This window comes from Quercus suber, unplaced genomic scaffold, assembly GCF_002906115.3.
Source record: "Quercus suber isolate HL8 unplaced genomic scaffold, Cork oak 2.0 scaffold_480, whole genome shotgun sequence".
Taxonomy (NCBI): domain Eukaryota; kingdom Viridiplantae; phylum Streptophyta; class Magnoliopsida; order Fagales; family Fagaceae; genus Quercus; species Quercus suber.
Window position 1 is genome coordinate 424796 of NW_027069931.1, and position 25615 is coordinate 450410.

Sequence of the window (25615 nt, forward strand, 5' to 3'; positions counted from 1 at the left end):
ATAGGACATATATTTGATCCGTGCTTTGCTCATCCGAGGAGGTGAGCCTCCTCAAACTACCTTTCCCATTCTCTTTGTTTGCATCTCACTCATGCAACTCTAAACTTGACATTCTCACTACTGTTTATTGGTTTTCAAAACAGTCAACCTCCTCGGACAAAGCCCAAGGCCCAATATACAATTTTGGGCCCTTGTCCCTACAAATATGTTGTGTGATTGTTTGAGACCTTTAAGAACAATACTTTATATACAATTTATATGATCTAGACTCAAGTGATTATTGATTTATTATTTTTCCATGAAATTATTCTAAAAGCTTATAGTCAAAATCGTGCAACGCATGAGAGTAATACTAGTATGTGTGTGTGTATTTAAAACCAAAGCTAAGAGAAAATCCAATTAATTCTAAATTGGATTTCAATTGAGGTCTAATTTTGCGCAATGTGTTCAATTTAAGATTTTTAATTTTTGTGCCAAATTAATTATTCATTGAAAAAAAAAAACCAAGAATCCAATATTAAATGAACCATATAAATAAATAAATAAATCATACACTTAATCTAATCCTTTTTTTTTTTTTGTATAAATAAACCATCTTAAGGTTGATCTTGGGATAATATGTTAACATGCTAAAAGCACCATATGGGCATCTGATAAGTTTCATTTTAGTACCCAAAAATTGATAAATATTTGTTATTGACTAAATTGATAAGTTTCATTTTAGTACCAAAAAATTGATAGAACATATATTTGATCCGTGCTTTGCTCATCCGAGGAGGTGAGCCTCCTCAAACTACCTTTCCCATTCTCTTTGTTTGCATCTCACTCATGCAACTCTAAACTTAACATTCTCACTACTGTTTATTGGTTTTCAAAACAGTCAACCTCCTCGGACAAAGCCCAAGGCCAAATATACAATTTTGGGCCCTTGTCCCTACAAATATGTTGTGTGATTGTTTGAGACCTTTAAGAACAATACTTTATATACAATTTATATGATCTAGACTCAAGTGATTATTGATTTATTATTTTTCCATGAAATTATTCTAAAAGCTTATAGTCAAAATCGTGCAACGCATGAGAGTAATACTAGTATGTGTGTGTGTATTTAAAACCGAAGCTAAGAGAAAATCCAATTAATTCTAAATTGGATTTCAATTGAGATCTAATTTTGCGCAATGTGTTCAATTTAAGATTTTTAATTTTTGTGCCAAATTAATTATTCATTGAAAAAAAAAAAAAACCAAGAATCCAATATTAAATGAACCATATCAATAAATAAATAAATCATACACTTAATCTAATCCCTTTTTTTTTTTGTATAAATACCTATAATCTAAACCACCTTAAGGTTGATCTTGGGATAATATGTTAACATGCTAAAAGCATCATATGGGCATCTGATAAGTTTCATTTTAGTACCCAAAAATTGATAAATATTTTTTATTGACTAAGGGTCCGTTTGGTTGCCGTAAAATATTTTCCGGAAAATACTTATTTTCCGGAAATGCTATTTTCCGAAAAAGGAAAATATTTTCAAGTGTTTGGTTGTATTATGAAAATTGTTGTGGAAAATATTTTTATGTGTTTGGTTCTATTAGGAAAATGCTATTTTCCTACCATTTTTTCACAATTTCCGGCAACAAATTCCGGCAACAACAACAGCAGCAGCAGCAAATTCCAGAACAACAACACAACAACCACAACAACAACAACAACAACAACAATCAGTTCATCAAAAAAAAAACAACAACAACAACAACACAAAACCCACGGACAATCCACCATACACACCACCGCAACGGAAAAAAAAAAAAAAAAAAAAAAAAAAAAAAAAACGAGATCAAGGACGAAGGAGGCGACGGCGACGAGGATGGCGATCTGACCGGCGAGGACGTGCTTCAGGTGGAGTGCGCCTGGGCTCACCGTTTCTTCCTTCCTCTCTCTCTCTCTCTTCGTGCTCTGTTTCTCTTTTCCGGAAAATTAGATTTGAAGTGAAAATGAAAGGTGAAATCGTTTTCAGCCTTGACCACTGGTCAACGGAAATTAATTTCCGGAAAATGCGTTTTCCGTGCGCAACCAAACATCCGGAAATGGTGAAAAGCATTTCCGGAAATGCTTTTCACCCGATTCAAACGCAGCCTAAATTGATAAGTTTCATTTTAGTACCAAAAAATTGATAGATATTCGCTGTTGACTAAATTGTATTAATTATGATCAAAACACCTCCTTAAAACTATATGATATAATATTTAAAATAAACGCTAACAAAAAATTACATTAAATTATGACGTTTTAAGTTAATTAGAAGCTTCTTTCTCAAAATCTTCTCAAAAAGTGGATTCCAATTGGCTCAACTGGTAAAGTCTCTGATGGTTGTATAAGAAATCTAAGATTCAATTCTCGTCTACACCGAAAACTGATTGATGTCTTGGTTTGATGATAAAGAGCTGTCATCAGGAGCGGACGCCATAGGTCTAAACTCTCTAAAAAAAAAAAAATTGACCATCGCATTCCCTTAGTGTGATGGTCACTCCACAATTATAAGTGCTTGTAAGATGTGGGGGACAAGGGCCAGGGTTCAAGTCGCCAAGAGGGAGTTTCACAGACATATACACTTAGATTAGACTATATTAGAATTTATATCTTGAATTAAAAAAAAAAAAATCTTCTAAAAAAAAATTAATATAATTTACAATTAAAAGAGACTTAAAATTATTAATGAATGATAACTTTATTTAGAAATAGAGTCATAAATATCAAATAACAAATTTCATTTTGAATTCAAAAAGAGAACTCCTAAAATTTAGAATTTTTTTTTCCTTTCGCATTAAAAAAAAATTACAATTACTGATTATCTCTAAATCTTATCCATTTTATTTGTTTAAAAAATAAAAATATATATTTTTAAATTATAATAGACATAAATTATTAACTTTTAAAAAAATTATAAAAAATTTTACACACGCGAAATAATGTGCTTAGAGGCTAGTTGGAACATGTCAAAATTCACCTTGTGTATTGCTTTGACTTTGATCGTACTCTTTTATCCTGTACATCTATGCATTTATTCATGGATCTCATAAAATTATATATTTGAGGCCCATCATGCTGGAAGAGGTCCCTGCTGATACATCACCTATTGTTATTCGAGACATCTCCTAGTTGTTTTAATAAAAGCTGATTGACTGGTTTCTGAAAAAAAAAGAATAATAATAACAATAAGAATATCATGTCTAGAGATTTCAAAGGAGATCGTGGTTTAGTGGGTCATGACTACTGATGACTCATGAGACAAAGGCTAATTAGTATAAGACACCACGAGGAAGCATTTATGTCAAATAGGAACTATTAATTTTGGTGAATTCTACCAATTAGAGAAGGTTATTAACAGAACAATTTGTAATCTATTTGTCCTAAAGCTCCCACATGTGTCACATGTCATGCTTATAAATACTTATATCTAATCCACCTAATGAAAGAAAATACAATTTCATATAAATAAAATAAAATAAAAAACTTTGGATAAGTCATCAAAAACATGTGTCACATGTCATGCTTATAAATACTTATATCTAATCCACCTAATGAAAGAAAATACAATTTCATATAAAAATAAATAAATAAATAAATAAACTTTGGATAAGTCATCAAAAGGAGATAGTATCACATGTAGCCGTTGTATGCTAATTTTCTCATCAAGAGACCTTCAGAATTTAGATGGGTCATCATAGGTGCCCATGACTTTTGCAACTTGGTTGAACTTCCATGACTCACCGTGACCCTCTTCTTCTCTTTTTTTAATCTTCTTTACTAACCACACCTTCCATGTTCTCCATGACATATCTTAAAATTATCCCCCGAAATTAACGGTGCATAATATTGTAATTAATTGAAATATGGCATTCCTTCATTTAAAAAAAAAAAAAAGAAGATTAAAGAAAAAGAAGAATTAATTATATTGAGCTATTTAAATTAACATCTTACAAGTTATTTTTCCCTACATTGCTTAAATTATTTTCCAACAAAGATTTCAAGTGTTTTGCCCTTAATTTCCTATGTTTTCTAAAATAATTAAGGATGCAAGTGTCATTATATATTATTTGTAAATGATTTTACATTGTAGTTCAGAAACATTCATTGAGTTAGTGGGTTGGTGAGTGAGTTGGTGCGTTGGTGTTAAATACTCTTCAACCTTGATGGTGGCTAGCCACCAAAACCCAGTCAAAAACTGACTAAAATTGGAGGGTACTTTTCAGAGAGGTTCAAAAACTAAAGAAAAAGACAGCACAAATTAAATTAGTGAATTACTTAGCTCAAGCCGTGGTTGAAGGTCGGTGCTCTACTGCTCGAGTCTTGACTTGAAAAAACGTGCTTGTATAATTTTGTTCACGAGTGGCGACGTGGGTAAGAAGTGGTACAGTGAGTGATGGCCCCAAACCGAGAGCAGGAGGTGGAACACGATTATTGTCAATTGTAAAGGTTAATTTCATTTTCACCTATAGGCTATCTAGGCGTCATAAAAAATCGAAGCTTAGCTTGCTACAATGATAATAGACGTGGGACCAACTTTATATAATTTTGAGCGACAACAATGTTAGGAAACAATTTTTTTTTTTTTAATTACAATTATTAAGTGGTAGGTTATGATTGTGTTTTCTAAATAAAAAATAAAAAAAATTATGATTGTTGTTGATGCCCAATTTTGCAAATCTATATCCAAAAGCCCATGAAGAAGAAAGCCCAATGAAAAGCAAGACTCACCAAGAAGACCGAAGAGCAAGAAAGGTCTAAAGAAAGAAATGTAAGGGAGAGCGATCTGTAGTAGAATACAAATCTGCCACAAAATACAGTTTTGCCGCAAAATACAGTTCTCTGGCAGAATGACTTCGGCAGGTGAAGATAAATTGGGTCCAAGACCCTTTTGATCCAGTCAACATTATTTGGCCCACAAAAGCCCAAATCATTTTGTATAAAAAAGACAGGCATGAAAACTGATATGAAGAAGTACGATGAAAGGAAATAAGGAACAGCAGGAAGTGTCAGTAGTAGGAATCACGTGAAGAAAAGAAAAGCCAAACCAAAGGAACTGACAAGTGCAACAGGAAATGCATGAGGAAATTAGACAAAAAATACAGCAGAACGAAACAAAACTAATCTGCTACGGCAGAAACTGCGTGGGAATGAAAGAAGACAAAAACAGAAGGGCCGGAGCACCACCAACCTATACCCAGTCAATACAAGGGAGGTGGGCCCACGGTCAAAGGGATTCAGAGAGCGTGATTTGGTGGTGGGAGGGGGAAGGGGTCTATATTTGGTTTCCTGCCATGACTTCTTTTGGGAATATACCTTGTTGGGATGATATCTTACCCAAAAGAAGTAATAGATGGTTGGGACAATCTGATGCATGCCATAGAGCTAGGTAGTAAGGTAGCCCAAAGGTAGAGGTATACAACAAGAATAAACAAAAGAGAATTTTATCATGAAATAAGTAGTGGTGCAGCAAATATGTACTGGAGCAATAGCAGTGGTCGGGGCAACTAATGGGTTGGTGGGTAGTCTTGAAATGATGCTCACAACAAACCAAAAACAGTTGGTGAAGCCCTAGGGGTAAAAGGGAGAAATCCCATTAAATTAACTCACTATAAAAGAAAAAAGTAGCCATGGATAAAAGGGGGACCGAATGGAGAAGCACCTAAGGGGAGAACCCATAGGAGAGAGTAGTAAGCACCTAAGAGAGGCACCCAGGGAAAGGGAGATCCAAAAGGGAAAAGACTCAAGTGAGAAAAACAACCTATGGTAAGATAGTAGTTAGAAACTAAGAGTAAAAAAAAAAAAAAAAAAAAAACGGAGAGGAAGAAAGAAAGTGGTAAAAAAGAAGAGAGAAAACGTGGCAGGAATAGGAGCATGCATCAATAGGCCATCTTTCCCTCCCTCTTAGAAAACCCACTTTTTGAAATCCCCAAAAGTAATAGCTAGTAGCCATTTAGGCTTATTCTCCAAAATGTACAGCTTTGATGGCAAAAGCCTATGACAAGGTTGTTTAAGTTGAGATTTGGGTTCTTTCTTGGTTTACTTATTCTATAAGAGAATTCAATACTTGATTTTGATTGCAAATATATTTGATTTCTCTCATTATAACTTATTGATGTATTTAGTTATCCTGTTGTAGCACGTTTTTATCACGTTTGCTGCATCAGTTGTCCTGCTGTGGTATCTTTATTTACTGTACTAGTTATTCTGCTGTAGTACCTTTTTATTATATTTACTGCGTTAACTATTATACTAGCTAAATCTTTTCTGCCAAAACTTTCTTCTTTATTTGTTATTACGTGTTTTACTTTTGACACAAACTAATCATTATCCTGCCATAAGTGTGTGTGTATATATATATATATATACATATATCTTGTCTCTCATGTCCTGCAAAATATATTTTATAGATGCATATATGAATACGTATAAGTATATATACTTATATATGTATGTATATATATTTGAGAATATGCTAACCCTTTTAAACTAACATTTATTTGATGGGTATTTTCTTTGGGTTTTAGATTTGTTTATATGCAGGAAGTAGAAAAGTATTTTTGCGAGAAGAAAAATGAAGAGCATTCATTCACGTTGCAGAAAACTTTACTTACTACACAACAAACAATTTTACTAGCAGATAGCTTTACTGTACAAATGAAAGTTTTACTGCACAACAAACGGTTTTACTATACAGCAGAAAGTTTTGCTACACGGTAGAAAAGTCAAACTTGTGGCAAAAACCAGAGAAAAATTCCTTTTGCAGCAGAAATGTCAATCTTGCGGCAGAAACTGGTAGCGGCAGAAACAGAAAAGTCAATCCCGCGGCAAAAACTGGAGAAAAGTTCCTTCTGCGGTAGAAACAGAGGATAAACCCACTTTGCAGCGTCTTCCCTTAGACTTGGTACCTCAACGTTTGCGCACAAGCCGGACCAAATTGAGTTGCAGTTGGACCGGTCTCAACTCTCTTACTCAGAATATTTAGGCCTAGTACCGCAAGAGGCAGCCCAGCCCAATATAACAAAAAGGCCCACTACAATTGTAATAAGAAAAAGGGTATCTACATAATAATTTCACAATAAATTTTATGTGATAAGTTTTTATTTGTTCTAATTTGAATTTATCACTTAAATTATTTTTCTTCCACCCATAACAACAACCAGTAATAATCTACTATTTAGGATTTGTTATGAAAATATTGTGGACATAACATTTCTTTTGTAAAAGTCACTTATATGGGTTTACTATTGACACCATACATTTTCTTTAACACCAATCACAATATTCTACCTATAAAATCAAGAATGTGTTTTTCAAACTCACCAATTATGTCGATCAATTTCTAAATGAAAGAGCTGCGAGGTTAGCAGTATGTTGTAATTATTTCTCAAAAAAAAAAAATTCTAAATGAAAGATTAAAAAAAGTAATGCATGAACAATATTTTCACAATAATTTCGTAAAAAATCATTGGTGGCAATTTTTTATTGTGTCTAATATGGACCTACTACTAACATCACATTTTTAGCTATTAGTAACAACTTATCAATTATCACTTAGTATTTATTATGAAATTATTGTGAACGTAACATTAATCGATTCAAAATATTTCTTTCATACTTGGCACTTAGTGGACATCTCATTACAATACATTAACACTGGAATTAAATCTAAATGATACATAACAGTATGAATACAGATGTTAAAATTTTAGAGAATACAAATCTTTTGTCTCTCTTTATACTTCATAATCACAAAGTTTAAAATGAAAAACAATTAACCCATATGATAAATTGTGATTTGTGGAACATAAAGTGACACAAAAGTGGTATAAAAGTTTTGTATTCAATTTTAGTAGGCCACAAACCAAAATGACCTCAAACTTGGGTTTAAACTACAATTGTCTAAATACGTGGTCATAGAAGCAACAGTGTAATTAGGGCCCATCACTCATTCTCTACACATCAAAGCCCAAATCACACAGGCCCATATCCACAGTATTGCCTACCGCTAGTAAAGGCAAAATCGCCGCTTACCTTTTAACATCTTTCATTTGACTTTCGACAAAGCTCACCGCAGAATCAAGCAACAGAAGACAATTTCGTAACACAACCACACATCATCTCCAGCTGTCTTTTTCCATAAATTCCAAAAAATCCCTTCCTTTTCAAATCCTATATCATTTCGCCAAAAAGCAGGGAAAAAAGAAGAAGAAGAAGTTCAATTCCTTTCTCTGATTCAAACCTCAAAACAACACCACAAATCTATGGGGAAGCTTAACTCTTTCAAGGACCAATACTCCATTGGTTCGTTCTTCTCTACAAACTTCAAATTCCTTCAAATTCTTATATTTATTTATCCAAGGGATTTTTATTTTTATTTTTAATTTTAATTTTAATTTTTGGTGCAGATGAACGTGTTGAAGACTCAAAAAATATCATTTCGAAATACCCTGAGCGAGTCCCTGTAAGTTTTTCTAAATTGCCTTATCATAAGTGTTGCATTAAAATTAGTAATTGTAACGTGGCTAAAAAAATTGTCTGTTAATAAATTTGCATGATTATTCGTTTTGGGTTGAATTAGTTATTTATTTTTATTTGATCTGTCTTTATAATTTTATGAATAGATTATGTATTGAATGGGTTAGTAGATATAGGAATTTGAACACTGCAAGATTATTTTATTTTATTTTTATAGATACAGTTGGATTGAATTATGGTGTAGATTCTTGTTCCAAAAAAAAATTATGGTGTAGATTCCATGATGATTGCTCCTTAATATCAGGAAAGATACCAATGGTTTCTTTCTTATGTAGGCAAAGTGTTGAAGATTTCAGATATGAGCAATGTTAGTGGGAAAATTAGAGAGATAAGTTAAGACCATAAAAAGAGGGTACAGTTAACGGATGCCCATAGGGCATTTGTTAATTGACCATTTTAGGATAGTTTTGACTTTTGATTTATGGCAAATACAAAAAGCTATATAAAAAAAAAAAAAAAAATCAGTTACATTTTTCTTTTCCCATAAAAAGTTTCTAAAAATGTTTGTTAGACAATACCCTTAGGGCATGCGTTAATTTTTCCCCCCCAAAAAAGAAAAGAAAGTAAAATCAATTCAGAGATTTATGTGGTTCAGTGTCTTCATCCATGGGAGCGCGGCTGAGAACTCCCTAAATTGAATTTCCCAATATACCCTGACCCATGAGACTTTTAAAGTAGAGACTGGTGTTACATTCGCATTCAAAATATGAGTCACTATCTCTAAATCAAGAGAAACTGGGATGTACAAATGTTGGACCGTCGATATTTTGTTCATGATAATTTGAAAAAACATTAACTTATGCCCTTTTTGCTATAATCTGTAATAGGCCATGGTCAAAAAGGTTGATGTTATTTAATATGATTGTAAGTTGAGATGTCTTAGCAGCTTAAATTGAATGTTTGTTGAGTAATCAAAGTTTGAGTTTGCGAGTGCAATGCCTCTCTAAAAGCCTCTTTTGTTACTATTGATCTCAAACGTTCGAAAACATCATTGTCCAAACTAAATAAATGATTAAATTAAGATCAATTCTGAAGCTTCAGGTTTTCCTCTTTACAAGTAAAGGATCAAATTTAAATGATGACTCTGTGACAAGAGGTTACCTTTAGTTTGGATTTGGTTATCATTTTTGTCACATATATGAACCAAGATCCTATGCGAATTTCAACTTACAAAAAGTTGTGATAGTCTCTGGCTCTCTGCTTTTGTTTTAGCTGAAATATCTATTGTATTTGTAATTAGTATGTTCACTCATAAACACAGCTGTTGCAACTCATTAAGGTTTCTCTTTGTGTGTTCTTTCAGATAATCATTGAAAGATACTCAAGGACAGACCTGCCTGAAATGGAAAAGAAAAAGTAGGCTCTACCGCTCTGGCTATTATAATTTTCTATGTTTCTTACAATGCTTTTAGACTAACTTTGTTTTGTTAAAAGCAACATTTGTGCCATATTAAAACATGGATTCAACTTGAAGAACTTAATTACTTCCTGGCCGCTATTTTTGTGATATTGACATGCGACAAATAGACAAGGTTGCTGACTTTAGGTTATTTTCCTGGTTTAGTGCAGTCGTAATGTATTTCTATATGTTATTAGTCTCATTTATGGCTTATTTGGAAGTTTAGAGAGGGAGGAGAGTAGAGGGGAGTAGAGGGGAGGGGAGTAGTGGAGAGGTGAGTAGAGGAGAATGATTCTTCTCCACCTTGTTTGGATGTTTTTAAAATTAGTAAGGGGGAAGGGAGTAATTAGCCATTCCCCTTGTGTAATTTTGTTAATATAATAAGGGTAAATTAGGTAATTTACTTGGTCAATAGTTTATGTACTCTACTCCCCCTTCAAATCTCTCCAATTTGGGGGAATTAAAAATGGGGGGCTAGAGGGAGTTGAAACCCCTCCAAACCCCTCCCCCTCATTCCTTAAAAAACTTCCAAACAAGGTAATTGGATTACTCTCCCTCCCTCTACTCTACTCCCCCTCCATTTTTAAACATCCAAACAGGCCATTAGTGTGGATAACATCTTCATCTAGAAAATAAGAGAGCTTTGCTTTTGTCGGTTATGCTTAGTGTTTGGAGTATTCTTCCACGTTCTTTGCCTGTTGCTCTTTATGTTGAACAACAGAATCTTCTTCCTAGATGAATCTCATTATTTTATCATTTTGATGAAATCAGAATGCATCAGTGTAGATTATGAGTACCAATTGCTGTTGAATCGCGATCTAGTTAACTGATAGATATTGGCCCTTTCTTTTTCTAGATTCTAACATAGAGGAGACTAATCTGTATCTTGTATATACTTATTTATTCTAGATTCCTGGTTCCCCGAGACATGTCTGTTGGGCAATTTATCCACATCTTGAGTAGCAGACTACATTTGACCCCAGGAAAAGCTCTGTTTGTTTTTATCAAAAACACATTGCCTCAAACAGGTAACTTAAGCAGTTTTTTTGGCTCTTGCTAAAGTTGGGTTAGCTTTTGCCTTGTGTTAGAAACACCCTAACATATATTGATAATGATTTGCATCTACAGCCAGTCTTATGGGCTCCATATACGAATCTTACAAGGATGATGACGGGTTTTTGTATATGTGTTACAGCAGCGAGAAAACCTTTGGCTAATATATTCCGTAATTCCTCAATAATGTACATGTCTATTCTTTGTTCTTGTAAGTACTTATGATCCACTGATTCCAAAACATGAACATGCCCATGTGGCTTGACGCAATAATTTCATTTGTAAAGAACAAACAAAAAGCTATATAAAAAAAAAAAAATCAGTTACATTTTTCTTTTCCCATAAAAAGTTTCTAAAAATGTTTGTTAGACAATACCCTTAGGGCATGCGTTAATTTTTTCTCCCCAAAAAAGAAAAGAAAGTAAAATCAATTCAGAGATTTATGTGGTTCAGTGTCTTCATCCATGGGAGCGCGGCTGAGAACTCCCTAAATTGAATTTCCCAATATACCCTTACCCATGAGACTTTTAAAGTAGAGACTGGTGTTACATTCGCATTCAAAATATGAGTCACTATCTCTAAATCAAGAGAAACTGGGATGTACAAATGTTGGACCGTCGATATTTTGTTCATGATAATTTGAAAAAACATTAACTTATGCCCTTTTTGCTATAATCTGTAATAGGCCATGGTCAAAAGGTTGATGTTATTTAATATGATTGTAAGTTGAGATGTCTTAGCAGCTTAAATTGAATGTTTGTTGAGTAATCAAAGTTTGAGTTTGCGAGTGCAATGCCTCTCTAAAAGCCTCTTTTGTTACTATTGATCTCAAACGTTCGAAAACATCATTGTCCAAACTAAATAAATGATTAAATTAAGATCAATTCTGAAGCTTCAGGTTTTCCTCTTTACAAGTAAAGGATCAAATTTAAATGATGACTCTGTGACAAGAGGTTACCTTTAGTTTGGATTTGGTTATCATTTTTGTCACATATATGAACCAAGATCCTATGCGAATTTCAACTTACAAAAAGTTGTGATAGTCTCTGGCTCTCTGCTTTTGTTTTAGCTGAAATATCTATTGTATTTGTAATTAGTATGTTCACTCATAAACACAGCTGTTGCAACTCATTAAGGTTTCTCTTTGTGTGTTCTTTCAGATAATCATTGAAAGATACTCAAGGACAGACCTGCCTGAAATGGAAAAGAAAAAGTAGGCTCTACCGCTCTGGCTATTATAATTTTCTATGTTTCTTACAATGCTTTTAGACTAACTTTGTTTTGTTAAAAGCAACATTTGTGCCATATTAAAACATGGATTCAACTTGAAGAACTTAATTACTTCCTGGCCGCTATTTTTGTGATATTGACATGCGACAAATAGACAAGGTTGCTGACTTTAGGTTATTTTCCTGGTTTAGTGCAGTCGTAATGTATTTGCTAATGCATTTCTACATGTTATTAGTCTCATTTAGTGTGGATAACATCTTCATCTAGAAAATAAGAGAGCTTTGCTTTTGTCGGTTATGCTTAGTGTTTGGAGTATTCTTCCACGTTCTTTACCTGTTGCTCTTTATGTTGAACAACAGAATCTTCTTCCTAGATGAATCTCATTATTTTATCATTTTGATGAAATCAGAATGCATCAGTGTAGATTATGAGTACCAATTGCTGTTGAATCGCGATCTAGTTAACTGATAGATATTGGCCCTTTCTTTTTCTAGATTCTAACATAGAGGAGACTAATCTGTATCTTGTATATACTTATTTATTCTAGATTCCTGGTTCCCCGAGACATGTCTGTTGGGCAATTTATCCACATCTTGAGTAGCAGACTACATTTGACCCCAGGAAAAGCTCTGTTTGTTTTTATCAAAAACACATTGCCTCAAACAGGTAACTTAAGCAGTTTTTTTGGCTCTTGCTAAAGTTGGGTTAGCTTTTGCCTTGTGTTAGAAACACCCTAACATATATTGATAATGATTTGCATCTACAGCCAGTCTTATGGGCTCCATATACGAATCTTACAAGGATGATGACGGGTTTTTGTATATGTGTTACAGCAGCGAGAAAACCTTTGGCTAATATATTCCGTAATTCCTCAATAATGTACATGTCTATTCTTTGTTCTTGTAAGTACTTATGATCCACTGATTCCAAAACATGAACATGCCCATGTGGCTTGACGCAATAATTTCATTTGTAAAGAACATGTATTTTATAATGCCTCTAATAAAATTGACTGTTTATAAAGAGTAAATGGCTCCACATTTTTTCTCTCTTTATCAGTTTTAAATGAAAATCCTGAACAGACTTCATACTTTGAGATTACCTAGAAAGGCAAAAATAATGCAATATTTTCTTGAGGTGGCTCTTCCTATGCATAGGTTATTTCATTTTTCTTCTTTTTTTTTTTTTGGTGGGGGTTTGATTTTTTTTTTGGTTAGGAAACAATGGCTGCATGGGAAATATAGCCACTCCTATTGCTTACGGCCTCCTACTTTTTTTTTTTTTTGCTGGGTAAATGCAGGGGATAGGAACCCCGATCTCAAGGTATACAATGACACCAGGTGCTACTAGGCTCAAGGCCCAGTGGCTTACCTGCCTCTACTTGGTAAGCAGTCTTGCAGCAACCGCATTAACCATTTTGTTATACTAACTTTGAGTCGAAAGTTCAATTATATGCGTTTTTTTTTTTTTTTTTTTTTTTTTTTTTTTTTGTGTGTGTGCGTGTGTGTGAGTGAAGGATATATTCCAATATATAGTACTAACTGACTGCTGGATAGATACCTTTGGCAAATTGGCAGCTAATCCTCTTGATTATGCAATAGTAGCATGTAAATGTGCAAATGTCATGGCAGGATCATAGCATTTATAATATTATTGAACAAAGAATCAAAATACAGGTAGTTTAAACTTTACACACACAAGCAGCTGTAAGGCTGCACTAAAAAAAGGCGCAGCTGTAAGGCTGGAAGCCTGCAAATACCAATGCGAGCCAGTACCACAGTATACTTGAGGTAAATGTCTTAAATTACATGCCATCATTCCACTAATTCCAATAATCTCAATTGAAACCAATCATACACAGCAATCAAAGATCAACATTTGCCAGTGGAGTGAGCAATCTGGAAACATTTTAAGGAAATAAAGATCAGAAAAGGAAAGCCAGTTAAGGAAATCAATTATTTTTTTTTTTTACTGAAACAATAGAATCAGTTAAGGAAATCATAAAAGTGGGAAAAGAAGAAAATATGACAACACATTGTATCCACTATGCCAAAAACAAGAATAAACTATTTTTTTTTTAGAGTAATATTACAGTCACAAACTATTTTACAAAGAGTAAGACTTAAGTACAGTCTTTAGGTGTTGTTCTTTAGGTTCATTTATGAAGATTCCGTCATGTGAATTTTTTATTTTTCATGAGATGAAAGTGTATTTTTAAGTTAAATAACCACATGGTAGAATTTTAAGGAAGGAACCTAATGGTTCATTTGGATTGAGAGGAGGGAGGGAGAGTAGAGTAGAGTAAAGTAGATTTAGCACTAAATTAGCTCATTTTAACCAACTCTACACTACTCCCCTCCACTTCTTCTTCTTCCCTCCTCCATCCAAATATGCCGTAAAGAACAGCACTTAAGGTACTATACCTAAATTTTGTCATTTTACAAAATGTTGATGTGGCAAAATTTTACTGGGTTTCATGTAGGCCTACCACTACCATCATTTTTTTATATACCAATAATCATTCACTATATTAACCGTTTGTAAAATAATTTGTGTCTATAGCATTTTTCTTTCTTGAGAAGCAATTTCCCACCTATTTCGTCCTAACTAAACACTAAATAAGGGACATAATCATTTTTTTTTTTATAATATATCATCAACGTTTAAACAAAAAATTTACTATCACTATTTTGATATCAAAAAATCCAATTCACTAGAAAAACTCTTCTTTTGCTACAGCTTATTAGTCTTATGTATAATTTAAAAAAAAAAAAAAATTTGAGATAAACTATATTTTTTTCTTGCTTATTTTTTCAGACAATAAACCAATGAAAATAATCTTATACCAAACAGGCAATCTAGTTTTTTTTTTTTTTAGGTCTAACTTTAAAGGCTATTTATGAACTCTTTGGGCTTGCTTTGAGAAAAAACTTGATTACATTTGTTTAATTAGCAGACAGGCCAAGTTTAATCTTAAGTATAACCTTAATTATTAAGTGAGCAAAACTTAAACATCATAATGTATACTTGAACAAACTCGTGAGTATGCAACTTGATTTGTGTATGTATAATATCACTATATATATACACACAAAAGATATACTATGGGGACAATTTGTGCCTAGACCAAGTGTTGCATTTGTAATCATTTTTGGCTTAAGAGTTCCACATTGGAAAGATTGTCTTTCTTTTTCTACCTTGTAAAGAATGAGCCAATGGAAATAGAGTACCACTAGTTTGGTTACCAAACTAATAATGATTACAAGCGCACTTGGTCTAGGCAAAAATTGTATAGGATTGTAAATAATTCATAAAATACAACACTGTTATTTATAATATAGATATAAATAGTTCATTATGTAGTAAAAATTATATATAACTTTTAACAATATTAAGGTTAGAAAATATTGATTATTATTATTATTATTATTATTATTATTATTATTATTATTATAGGTTTATAAACATAAATTATTTTATTTAATCAAGTCAAAGTTATAATTTAGTCACTAATTATTAGCATAAGTCTATTAAGAGGTGAAGCATACAATTGTACACAAGAAGTTTTTTTTTTTTTTTTTTTTGAGAAGAACAAGAAGTTAATAAAGTACTTTGTAACAAGTTAATCTGGTGATTTAACTTTAGCTTGGCTAGGTACCAGAACCAACTACCAAGTATTAACACTACTCTAAACGGTGCGTTTTAATGATGAAAGCATGAAAATGAAAATAATTTCGCTTCTTCTCTTCCACCTGTCGATCAAAGCGTTGGACTGCTAGTTCTTCCAGATTTCTAATTCATGGAGGGATCGTAGTGGCTCTGCTCCTTGCGAGTTGCGAATAAAAGTGAAAAAAAAAAAAATGGAAGAAGAAATGTGCTTGGAGTGCCTGCAACGCCGAATCAAGTCGGATTTCTCAGACCGGCAACTCGTTTTCTCCTATGCCCTCTCCCGTTCCGCTCTCCCTCTCGCCTCCACTGCCGTCGTTCAGGTCTCTCTCTCTCTCTCTCTTCAATGCTTTGTGTTTTTGATAAAAATTTGGATTTGTTTTGATTTCATTGTTTTGTTGCAGATGTGTAATCCAAGTGGGGAGGCCTCAGCTTCTCACTTCATATTGGTGTATCTTCCCAGTAAAGACCACAATTGCTTAACCAAATATGTGTAATTATACCATCTCTTCCATTTCTTTTTTCTTTTTAAATCTTTTTGTATCAGCTTTCTTTCTTTCTTACTTTGTTTATGTAAAGTCATTAGCATAGGGATAATTGTTCACTTTTTTGTTAAAATAGAAAGAAGGCAATAAAATGAAGGAGAGAGAGAGAGAGAGAGAGAAACAAAGAGAGGAATCAAGCAATAGAATTAACGTGGTTCGGCCTGATGGCCTACTTTGTACAAGAAAGTTCTTAGCGACTACATTTTTGCTATATTGAATTGTGTGTTATAATAAACCTAATGTATGACCGTAAAATCACAGTAACCTATGGTATTACGAAACCATGGTCTCCTTGTTTATGGGAATGTTCTAATATATAATATCATAATATATTCTAACAATAAGGAGCTAGTTAGTTATTCTGGGAATTTAAGTGAATGATATGGAAAAACTAAAACTATTGATTTTTTTTTTGGGTGCAGTAATGAATATGTTGATGAAAATGTTGAAGGAAGTGGTAATCATGGGATTGATGATATTTGTCGAGATCAAGGAGAGGTTGGAGTGGGAATTAGCGGCAACGAAGCTACTTTATCGAATGATAATCAGTGTTTGTCAAGTGGTGGTGATAAGAATTCATTAGAGAGTTCTACATGTAACCATTCCGGTAGGTTCTCTTGCTTTAGGACAATTACTGCGTTGGCCCCAATTGCCCGTGTTGGGATTTGTTCCCCATCGATTCTTGAAGAGGTTGTTGCCAACTACTTGTCTGGGTCTTTGGAAGATGACGTTTTGTCCTCACTTAGTCTATTGATAGAAGGGAAACCTACAGGGAGAGATAGCATAAATTTTCTTAGTTTACTTGGGGTACCATCGTTTGAGGAGAGTAACTTCCCTGGTTCCCTGAGGCATCCAAATATAGCTCCTGTTCTTGCAATGCTCAAGACTTCTGGTCATATTAATTTAGTGCTTCCGAAAGCACCATACACCTTGGAAAACATTCTCCATTATAGTCCTAATGCTTTAAAATCGGAGTGGCATGTAAGGTTTTTAATATATCAGGTACTTTCGGCGCTGGCTTACATACATGGTTTAGGGGTTGCCCATGGTAATATATGCCCATCCAGTATAATGTTGACTGAGTCATGCTGGTCTTGGCTGAGCATTTGTGATAAGTCTTTGTTAGGATTTGACTTAAGTACAAGAGATAATGAATGCACTGATACTGCCCCTGCAAAGATAGGTTGTTGCATGGAGGATTGTCTTTCTCAAGGTCTCTATGCTGATTTGAAGCTTTCCACATCTATAGACTGGCATTATGATTTTAATAAGTGGTGGAGGGGAGAGATGAGTAATTTTGAGTACCTACTCATCTTAAATAGATTAGCTGGGAGACGGTGGGGTGACCACACATTTCATACTGTAATGCCTTGGGTGATAGATTTTAGCGTGAAACCTGATGAGAATTCTGATGCAGGCTGGAGGGATTTAAGCAAGAGCAAATGGCGGTTGGCAAAAGGGGATGAACAGTTGGACTTCACCTATTTGACATCTGAAATTCCCCACCATGTATCGGATGAATGCCTTTCTGAATTGGCTGTCTGCAGTTACAAAGCAAGGAGGTTACCTTTGAGTGTCCTGCGTACAGCTGTTCGTTCAGTCTATGAACCCAACGAATATCCCTCTACCATGCAAAGACTGTACCAATGGACCCCTGATGAGTGCATTCCAGAGTTTTACTGTGATCCCAAAGTTTTTAGTTCTCTGCATGCTGGGATGACTGATTTGGCCATACCTTCATGGGCAGGTAGTCCTGAGGAGTTCATTAAATTACATCGTGATGCTTTGGAAAGTGACCTAGTCTCGCGCCAAATCCATCATTGGATTGATATCACCTTTGGGTACAAAATTTCGGGTCATGCAGCTATTGCTGCCAAAAATGTTATGCTGCCTTCTTCAGAGCCCACAATGCCAAGGTCAGTGGGACGCCGCCAGCTCTTTACTCAACCACACCCCATGCGTCGGGGTTCTACCAAGAAAGCATGTGATAGCACCAGTAAATCAGCTATGCATCAATGCCAAGCAAATGAAGTAGAGAGTAAGAAATCTCTCCTCTTTGGTACTGCTTATTTACAAGAGTTAGAAGAAGCCTCTGCCTTTTCTGAACAAGCTAGGCATTTGAGTGCTCTTTATGGCTGTGATCCTGAACATTTTGGGAAGGATGTCAATCCTGCAGGGGAGCTATCAGGTGAGAATTTCAAGAGAAGTATATCTACACTCTCTGACATTATCGGAAACAACAGGTTGCCATTTGATATTGATCTGAGTTATCTTCTTGAGCATATTGAGGTGGAGGGTGAAGGTTCCATGGGATATCAAGAGTTACTACTTTGGAGGCTGGGGTCATCTTGTTCAAGGACTTGCTTTGAACATGCTGCAAAGGACATATTTTCTGTAGGTTGTGTTTTAGCAGAACTTCATTTGAGGAAGCCACTTTTCGATTCAACGTCATTGGTCATGTACTTGGAGAGTGGAATATTACCTGGATTGATCCAGGAACTTCCTCCTCACGCTAAAATACTTGTTGAAGCATGCATTCAGAAGGACTGGATGAGGTATTTATTCTGTTTTTTCAAATTTTAAATATGATACCATGTGTTGTTGAAGATTGTAATAATACGCATGTTACATTCTAGGGTGCTTCCTTCTTTACTTTGGTTTATCCCCTAACACCCCCCCCCCCCTTCTTTTTTTCTGGGGAGGGGGTGTTCTTATATGTTTCTTCTTCATGTTTGTGGGGCACTTTTATGTATTACTGAAGTTTAATTTTCTTTCCTGTTCATTGCTTCTAATCATTAGGAGGCCATCTGCTAAAAGTCTTTTAGATTCACCTTATTTTCCTGCGACGGTTAAATCATCATACTTGTTTCTTTCTCCCCTTCAACTTCTTGCTAAAGATGGCTCCCACCTTTGTTATGCTGCAAATTTTGCAAAGCAAGGAGCCCTCAAGAAAATGGGAACATTTGCAGCTGAAATGTGTGCTCCATACTGCTTACCACTAGTAGTGACTCCTCTGTCTGATACTGAAGCTGAATGGGCTTATATACTACTAAAAGAATTCATAAAATGCTTGACTCCAAAAGCAGTGAAGGCACTGGTCTTGCCTGCTATCCAGAAGATTTTACAGGCTAGTTTTAAACTTTGATTTTAAAATTTTTCTGGTTTATGGGCTTTCTTTTTTGATCTCCAACTCATTTAGATATTAATTTCAGACTACAGGTTATTCACACTTGAAGGTTTCTATTCTTCAAGATTCATTTGTGCGAGAGATTTGGGATCGGGTTGGTAAGCGAGCATATCTCGAAACAATACATCCTTTGGTCATATCAAACTTGTACATTGCTCCTCATAAGAGTTCAGCGGCTGCTGCTTCTGTGCTGCTAATCGGATCTAGTGAAGAGCTTGGTATACCTGTTACCATTCATCAGGTTAAAATTATCCTAAAATTCTCAGTTTTGTGACTAAATAGAAACCGGCATTTGAGTATGCCGATCTATATCTATCTATCTATCTTTATACAGAGATTCAATACTGAAAGTGTGTGCAGACACAAATAGACACAAACACACACACACTCAAACAACACCCCCACAGAGACAAACTGTGGCATAAGTAATTTTTCATTGCATTTGTTGCATTCTAATTTCAAGTTGTTGAATCAGACAGTCTTGCCTCTAATTCACTGCTTTGGGAAAGGTCTCTGTGCTGATGGAATTGATGTCCTGGTTAGAATTGGTATTCTTGGTTCATTGGGTTTTGCTTCTGATGTCTTTTCTGGAATTGGCATGTTTGGCCTCTAAGCCACTTTTATATTTTGACTTTTCAGGTGGTCTTTTAGGGGAGACATTTGTTGTCAAACAGTTGCTACCATTGCTAAAACACGTTGTTCGTTCCTGCATTGATGTCTCATCTATGAAGAAGCCTGAGCCTGTACAGAGCTGGAGTGCTCTAGCACTTATTGATTGTCTAATGACATTAGATGGCCTGGTTGCGTACTTGCCAAGGGAGTTGGTCGTAAAGGAGCTAGTTGATGTACGGGATTTTTATTCTCATTTTTGTTCTAGTTTTGTTTTATTGGAACATTTGAGAGTTAAGAATGTAACTCTCTTTTCATTATGCAGGGTCGAAGTTGCCTTCATGTTATGGTTCTTATGCATAAGAATTTGGAATTTGCAGTGCTTCAGGTGCTTCAAATTTCTCTATTAATTTGCATGGGGTGCAGTCACTCATCGTAGTGGATTTATAGGATTTATTTTGTTGCTTGTCTTGATATAACTTGGAGTTGTCCTTGTAATAATTGGATGAAATCATAAAGAAAGAATTAATCAATTTGTGGCCAAATTATCTCTCTTTTTATCTTTTTTAATTGGTAAGTTACACACACCTAGTGGATCTTGAACCCATGATCTCTCCCTCCATCCTTTTTTTTGGGTAGGAGTGCCCATTCAGATTAAGCTCACTGGCTAAAAGAAACTATTTAAGTCACTTATGTGATGCTTACTAGATTCAAGTGAGATTCTTGCCTTTTTGATAATTTGATAGTTACAACTTACGATGGGGATGGGGGGAGTTGAACCCTCGATATTTCCATTGGAAACCAGGAGGTGCTAGCTGAGCTACAAGGTTCTTGGTAGAATTTTGCCTTTTTCAATTGGATTTGAAAAGCAAATGCATAGCAGATCAGGCATTCACCTGTTCTGTGTCTCCATTAGTTTTGCTATTTCATATATACAACAAACATTTGATATTTCCTGGCATTTCTAATCAACACCATCAAAATGTCTACGCCTCATATTGCTCCCTTTAATTCCTCGTAATCTGTGTTGTGTTAATGGAGTTGTAAGTAGGGAAAAATTTTGTTGATTTTTTTTTATTAAAAAAAAAAAAAAAATCCAATTCAATCAATTGTTGCAACTTTCCTTGCCAATGCTGGAATTTATAATGAGTTCATTTGTAATTCTGTCAATCCCACCTTTTCCCTTTTTTACATCTCAAATGTGAGCTATTAGTTTTAAGATTCCAATATTGCAATATTCCTTTCTCTGCCAGGTTGCTGCTACTACTCTCATGTCAGTTTGTCAGCGGATTGGATCGGATCTGACAGCATTGCATGTTCTGCCACAACTTAAAGAGCTATTTGATGAGATTGCTTTCTCCCAGGAAGTTATTGGAGGATCTCCTCTTAACAGAAGTGTGAAGGTTTCTAAAGCAAAAATTGATGGGGAGGTTCAAATTGAAAGCCGTGTGGACCTTGTGTGAGTGCTGATCACATTTCACATCACCAGATTGGAAGCTTAGTTAAATTGAAAATTATTGTCTACAATTAGGATGTATTGAAATTTTTAGCATATTTGCAGGTTGATTCTGTACCCTTCTTTTGCATCTCTTCTTGGGATAGAGAAACTTCGACAGTGTTGTGCGACATGGTTGCTTCTTGAGCAATATCTTTTACGGTGTCATAATTGGAAGGTATGAGAGCTTCACGGTTTTTACCTTGTCTCTAGTATGATTTTGCTTGTATGAAGTTTTGTGTCACGCATGTGCTCACACACACACAATTTGTTTCACTTCAAAATTCTGAACTTGTTATGATTCAGTGGGAATGTACAGGAGAATCACCTCGAAGTGGTTCAGAAAATACTAAAAGGCCTTTATTTAGCTCAAGGTCTGAATACAATCCTGCTAAGCTTTTACTTAATGGGGTCGGATGGTCAATTCCACAATCTCAAGGAGTTAGAGGTGCCAAAAACTTGATTCCTCAGAAATGGATTTATGAAGTTCAAAAGAGTCCAGTTGAGATGGATGCATCAACATCAAATCTTGTGAAGCGTGAGCCATGGTTTTGGTTCCCTAGTCCAGCTGTTAGCTGGGATGGGCCTGATTTTCTTGGTCGTGTAGGGGGTCTAAAAGATGAACTTCCATGGAAGATAAGAGCATCTGTTATACACTCTGTCCGTGCGCATCATGGGGCATTAAGATCTTTAGCTGTTTGCCGAGATGAGTCTACAGTATTTACTGCAGGAATTGGCCCTGGATTTAGAGGAACTGTTCAGAAATGGGAACTCACAAGAATCAATTGTGTATCTGGCTATTATGGTCATGAAGAGGTTGGTTTATTGTATGCACTTGCGCTTTAAATGAAACTTTGTATGCTATATATTTCATTGCAATCACCAGCAGAACTTACAGGTTCTGAATGATATTTGGCAGACCTAAACTTTGTTATGGTTCTTGGCATAATCCTTTTGCTTAACCAGATGTCTCTAACTGTCTGCAACTTCTAGGTTGTGAACGACATTTGTCTCATGTCGTCCAGTGGAAGAATAGCATCTTGTGATGGAACCATACACATTTGGAATAGCCGAACTGGGAAAATTATTACTGTTTTTTCTGAACCCTTGGTGGATTCCACACATCTTGCAAGCCCTTTGTCTCCTGCTTCAAAGAATAATGCTGACCAGGGTAATATGCTAAATTCCAATACGCTAACGAGTGGGGTACTGACTAGTGCCTTTGATGGGAACTTGTATACTTGTATGCATCACTTAGAATTTGTTGAGATGCTTGTAGTTGGCACTGGAAATGGTTCTCTCAGGTGAATACATACATTTAAAGTCGGATTGCATTTGAATCTTACATAGATAATGTACTGATGCAGTTCAGACTTGATCTTTCCTTATACCATGCAGGTTCATTGATATCACCCAAGGTCAAAAGCTGCACCTGTGGAGGGGGGAGTCTGTTGAGTCTGGTTTTCCTTCTCTTGTTTCTGCCATATGCTCCAGTGGGTCTGACACAATGCATGCAGATGGAGCTTCTGCTTCGCCATCTTGGATTGCAGCTGGTCTAAGTACAGGTCATTGTAGGTTATTTGACCCAAGGAGTGGAAATGTTATTGCCTCTTGGCGAGCTCATGATGGATATGTGACAAAGGTGTGCTTAATTTGCTAAAAGAAAAACCCATGTTAGTTTGAATTGGAGTTTCATTAACCTTATTTCATGCAGTTGGCTGCACCAGAGGACCATTTGCTTATTTCAAGCTCTCTTGATAGGACTTTACGAATCTGGGACTTGCGAAGGTGATTCCACAACTTCTCTGTTTAATAATTGTAGTTATTCCATTGACCCCTTTCAAAATCAATGTTGTATTCTAAAGCCCTTCTTTTCCTAATTGCCTCTATAATTTTTTCTCACAGGAATTGGCCACCGCAGCCCACTATTTTCAAAGGTCATTCTGATGGTGTGTCTGGTTTCTCTTTATGGGGCCAAGATGTTATTACAATTTCCAGAAATAGGATTGGACTTACGTCTTTATCTAAATCTGCTGATGAAGTACGTATATAGCAGTATTTTCTCAGTTCTCAAATGTTTACTATGTGCATATATTTAGCATAACAATTATCTTAATGCTTTCTGCATGTCACGTGCAATAGACATCTTGGTCCTCTATTGTTTGAACACTAGGTTGAAATATATTATCAAATATCAATTTGTCACCATTCATGTTTAATTGAGAATACCGAAGCTTTATTTGGTATAGCTTTTAACTCTCAACACATGTGAGTATAATGATTTAATTACTATATGTGGAAGTATCTACTAAAGGAATTGTTGACGCGGAAGACACAAGAAGATTTTTATTTTAATTTAGTATTATTTATGTTTGCAAGTCAATTGTATTGTTAGGTTTTGAGTCATAGTAGTCTATTAGGTTATTAGTATTTTAATATGTAAGGTTATTTTTGCAATTAGGGTTATTTTTGTAAAAAATTCAGTTAATTTTAAATAAAGCTGCATGTATATGTATGTACACAGGAATATAATCAAAATATTTAAAGTCGTGAACAAAACACTGCAAAAAATGTATAAAGCGGCCAAGCAAACCGCAGTTTACCGGATTGTAAAGGTTCAACTGAAAGTGCCTAGGGTTTTAAAGGATCCTAACCTGACCATTTGGTCTTTTAGTTAGACAGCAATAATTACATGCCCTCGTTGTTTTTCAGTACAGCAATTCTAGTGAAGTATTCTCCCTCTAACAATATGGTTATATGGTTTCTCAGTTATGAATTTATTTCTCTATTATTATTATTATTTTTTTTTTTTAATGCATCTTTGTGATTGTCATGTGGCAGGATGGGCGTTATCGGGTCATACCTCAGAAACTCTACATGGCAGATCATGGAACAAAAAATTTATCAGTGTTATCAAGTATTAGTATTCTACCTTACTCACGATTGTTTCTTGTTGGAACAGAGGACGGTTATCTGAGAATCTGTTGTTAGATACAAATTGATACCACAAAGAAAGACTACATGTTTTCATTTTTGAGAATGGCTCTTACTTAATTTTAGCAGAAAGGAGCTTCACATTGTAATTACAAAAACGCTATGTGCATATTCTGTCTTCTCTTCATCAGTTTATTCCCTAGGCATATACAGTTAAAGGTTTTTTTTTCCCCTTTCCTTTCCTTTGGGAGAGAGAAGAAAAGGGGTTTTTTTTTTGTTTTTTTTTGGGGTGGGGGGGTGTTTGTTGCAGAGTTTGCTGCAAATACCATATTTGATACTGTGACTCACAGTCTGTGAGGCATTTGTAACTTTGTATTACCAAATTTATGTGAGGAAATGATTTGTTCAATTCAAGTAAAAATGTAGGATTTTGATTATAATCATCTAGCTGGCTTTTAATAAAATGTGCTCAATAGAGCTTTTTTCTGGGGGAATTTACATATTTAAATCACAGTTAGGAATTAAGATCACAGATGAAGAGATTATATATATGATGGGTATCTTAATTTTGAACCCTCCTGTAATTTTAGGAGTTTACATAGATAAACTTGTCTTGTGTTATAAAATTGAGCAATATTATTGAATTTAACAGTTTTGACAACAAATTTCACACTTGCTGAGTTCGCATATTATTATTGAATCTCATAAGAGTTCATCATTAAATGCAATTTTATTATTCACCATTAACAACTTGTCACGTTAGATAGTTATATTTTTGTTCTGTTTATATTTTAAACAAAATAAATCAATAGAAATAAATTAAATTGTACTAAATTACCACTTAAAAATAACCAATTTGACAATATAAATCTCAAAAGAATTAGGATTATCCCAAGTCAACTCAAAGTTACATTTTTTTTTTCTTG

The 25615-nt window shown here is 34.7% G+C and overlaps 3 protein-coding genes across 3 annotated transcripts; all 3 read left to right on the forward strand.

The window, feature by feature from the left end:
* Positions 1-8079: 8079 nt before the first annotated feature.
* LOC111990262 (autophagy-related protein 8i) lies at positions 8080-11309 on the forward strand. Its single transcript, XM_024022057.2, has 5 exons — positions 8080-8337; positions 8442-8497; positions 9875-9927; positions 10880-10998; positions 11099-11309. The coding sequence occupies exons 1-5, from the start codon at positions 8298-8300 to the stop codon at positions 11185-11187; spliced, it is 357 nt and encodes a 118-aa protein (XP_023877825.1). The 5' UTR covers positions 8080-8297; the 3' UTR covers positions 11188-11309.
* Positions 11310-12135: 826 nt separating this feature from the next.
* On the forward strand, positions 12136-13283 carry LOC136063039 (autophagy-related protein 8i-like; the record flags this gene model as incomplete). The annotated part of the gene is made up of 3 exons (XM_065762909.1): positions 12136-12236; positions 12801-12919; positions 13020-13283. Coding segments are annotated over 3 exons (309 nt in total), but the record flags the coding sequence as incomplete, so codon positions are not given.
* Positions 13284-15889: 2606 nt separating this feature from the next.
* LOC111990260 (protein GFS12) lies at positions 15890-25175 on the forward strand. The gene is made up of 16 exons (XM_024022055.2): positions 15890-16242; positions 16324-16412; positions 16887-19019; positions 19264-19591; positions 19677-19892; positions 20127-20199; positions 20291-20496; positions 20586-20648; positions 21514-21719; positions 21822-21933; positions 22062-22571; positions 22749-23059; positions 23154-23397; positions 23470-23543; positions 23661-23796; positions 24597-25175. The coding sequence occupies exons 1-16, from the start codon at positions 16114-16116 to the stop codon at positions 24744-24746; spliced, it is 4980 nt and encodes a 1659-aa protein (XP_023877823.1). The 5' UTR covers positions 15890-16113; the 3' UTR covers positions 24747-25175.
* The last annotated feature ends 440 nt before the right edge of the window (positions 25176-25615 follow it).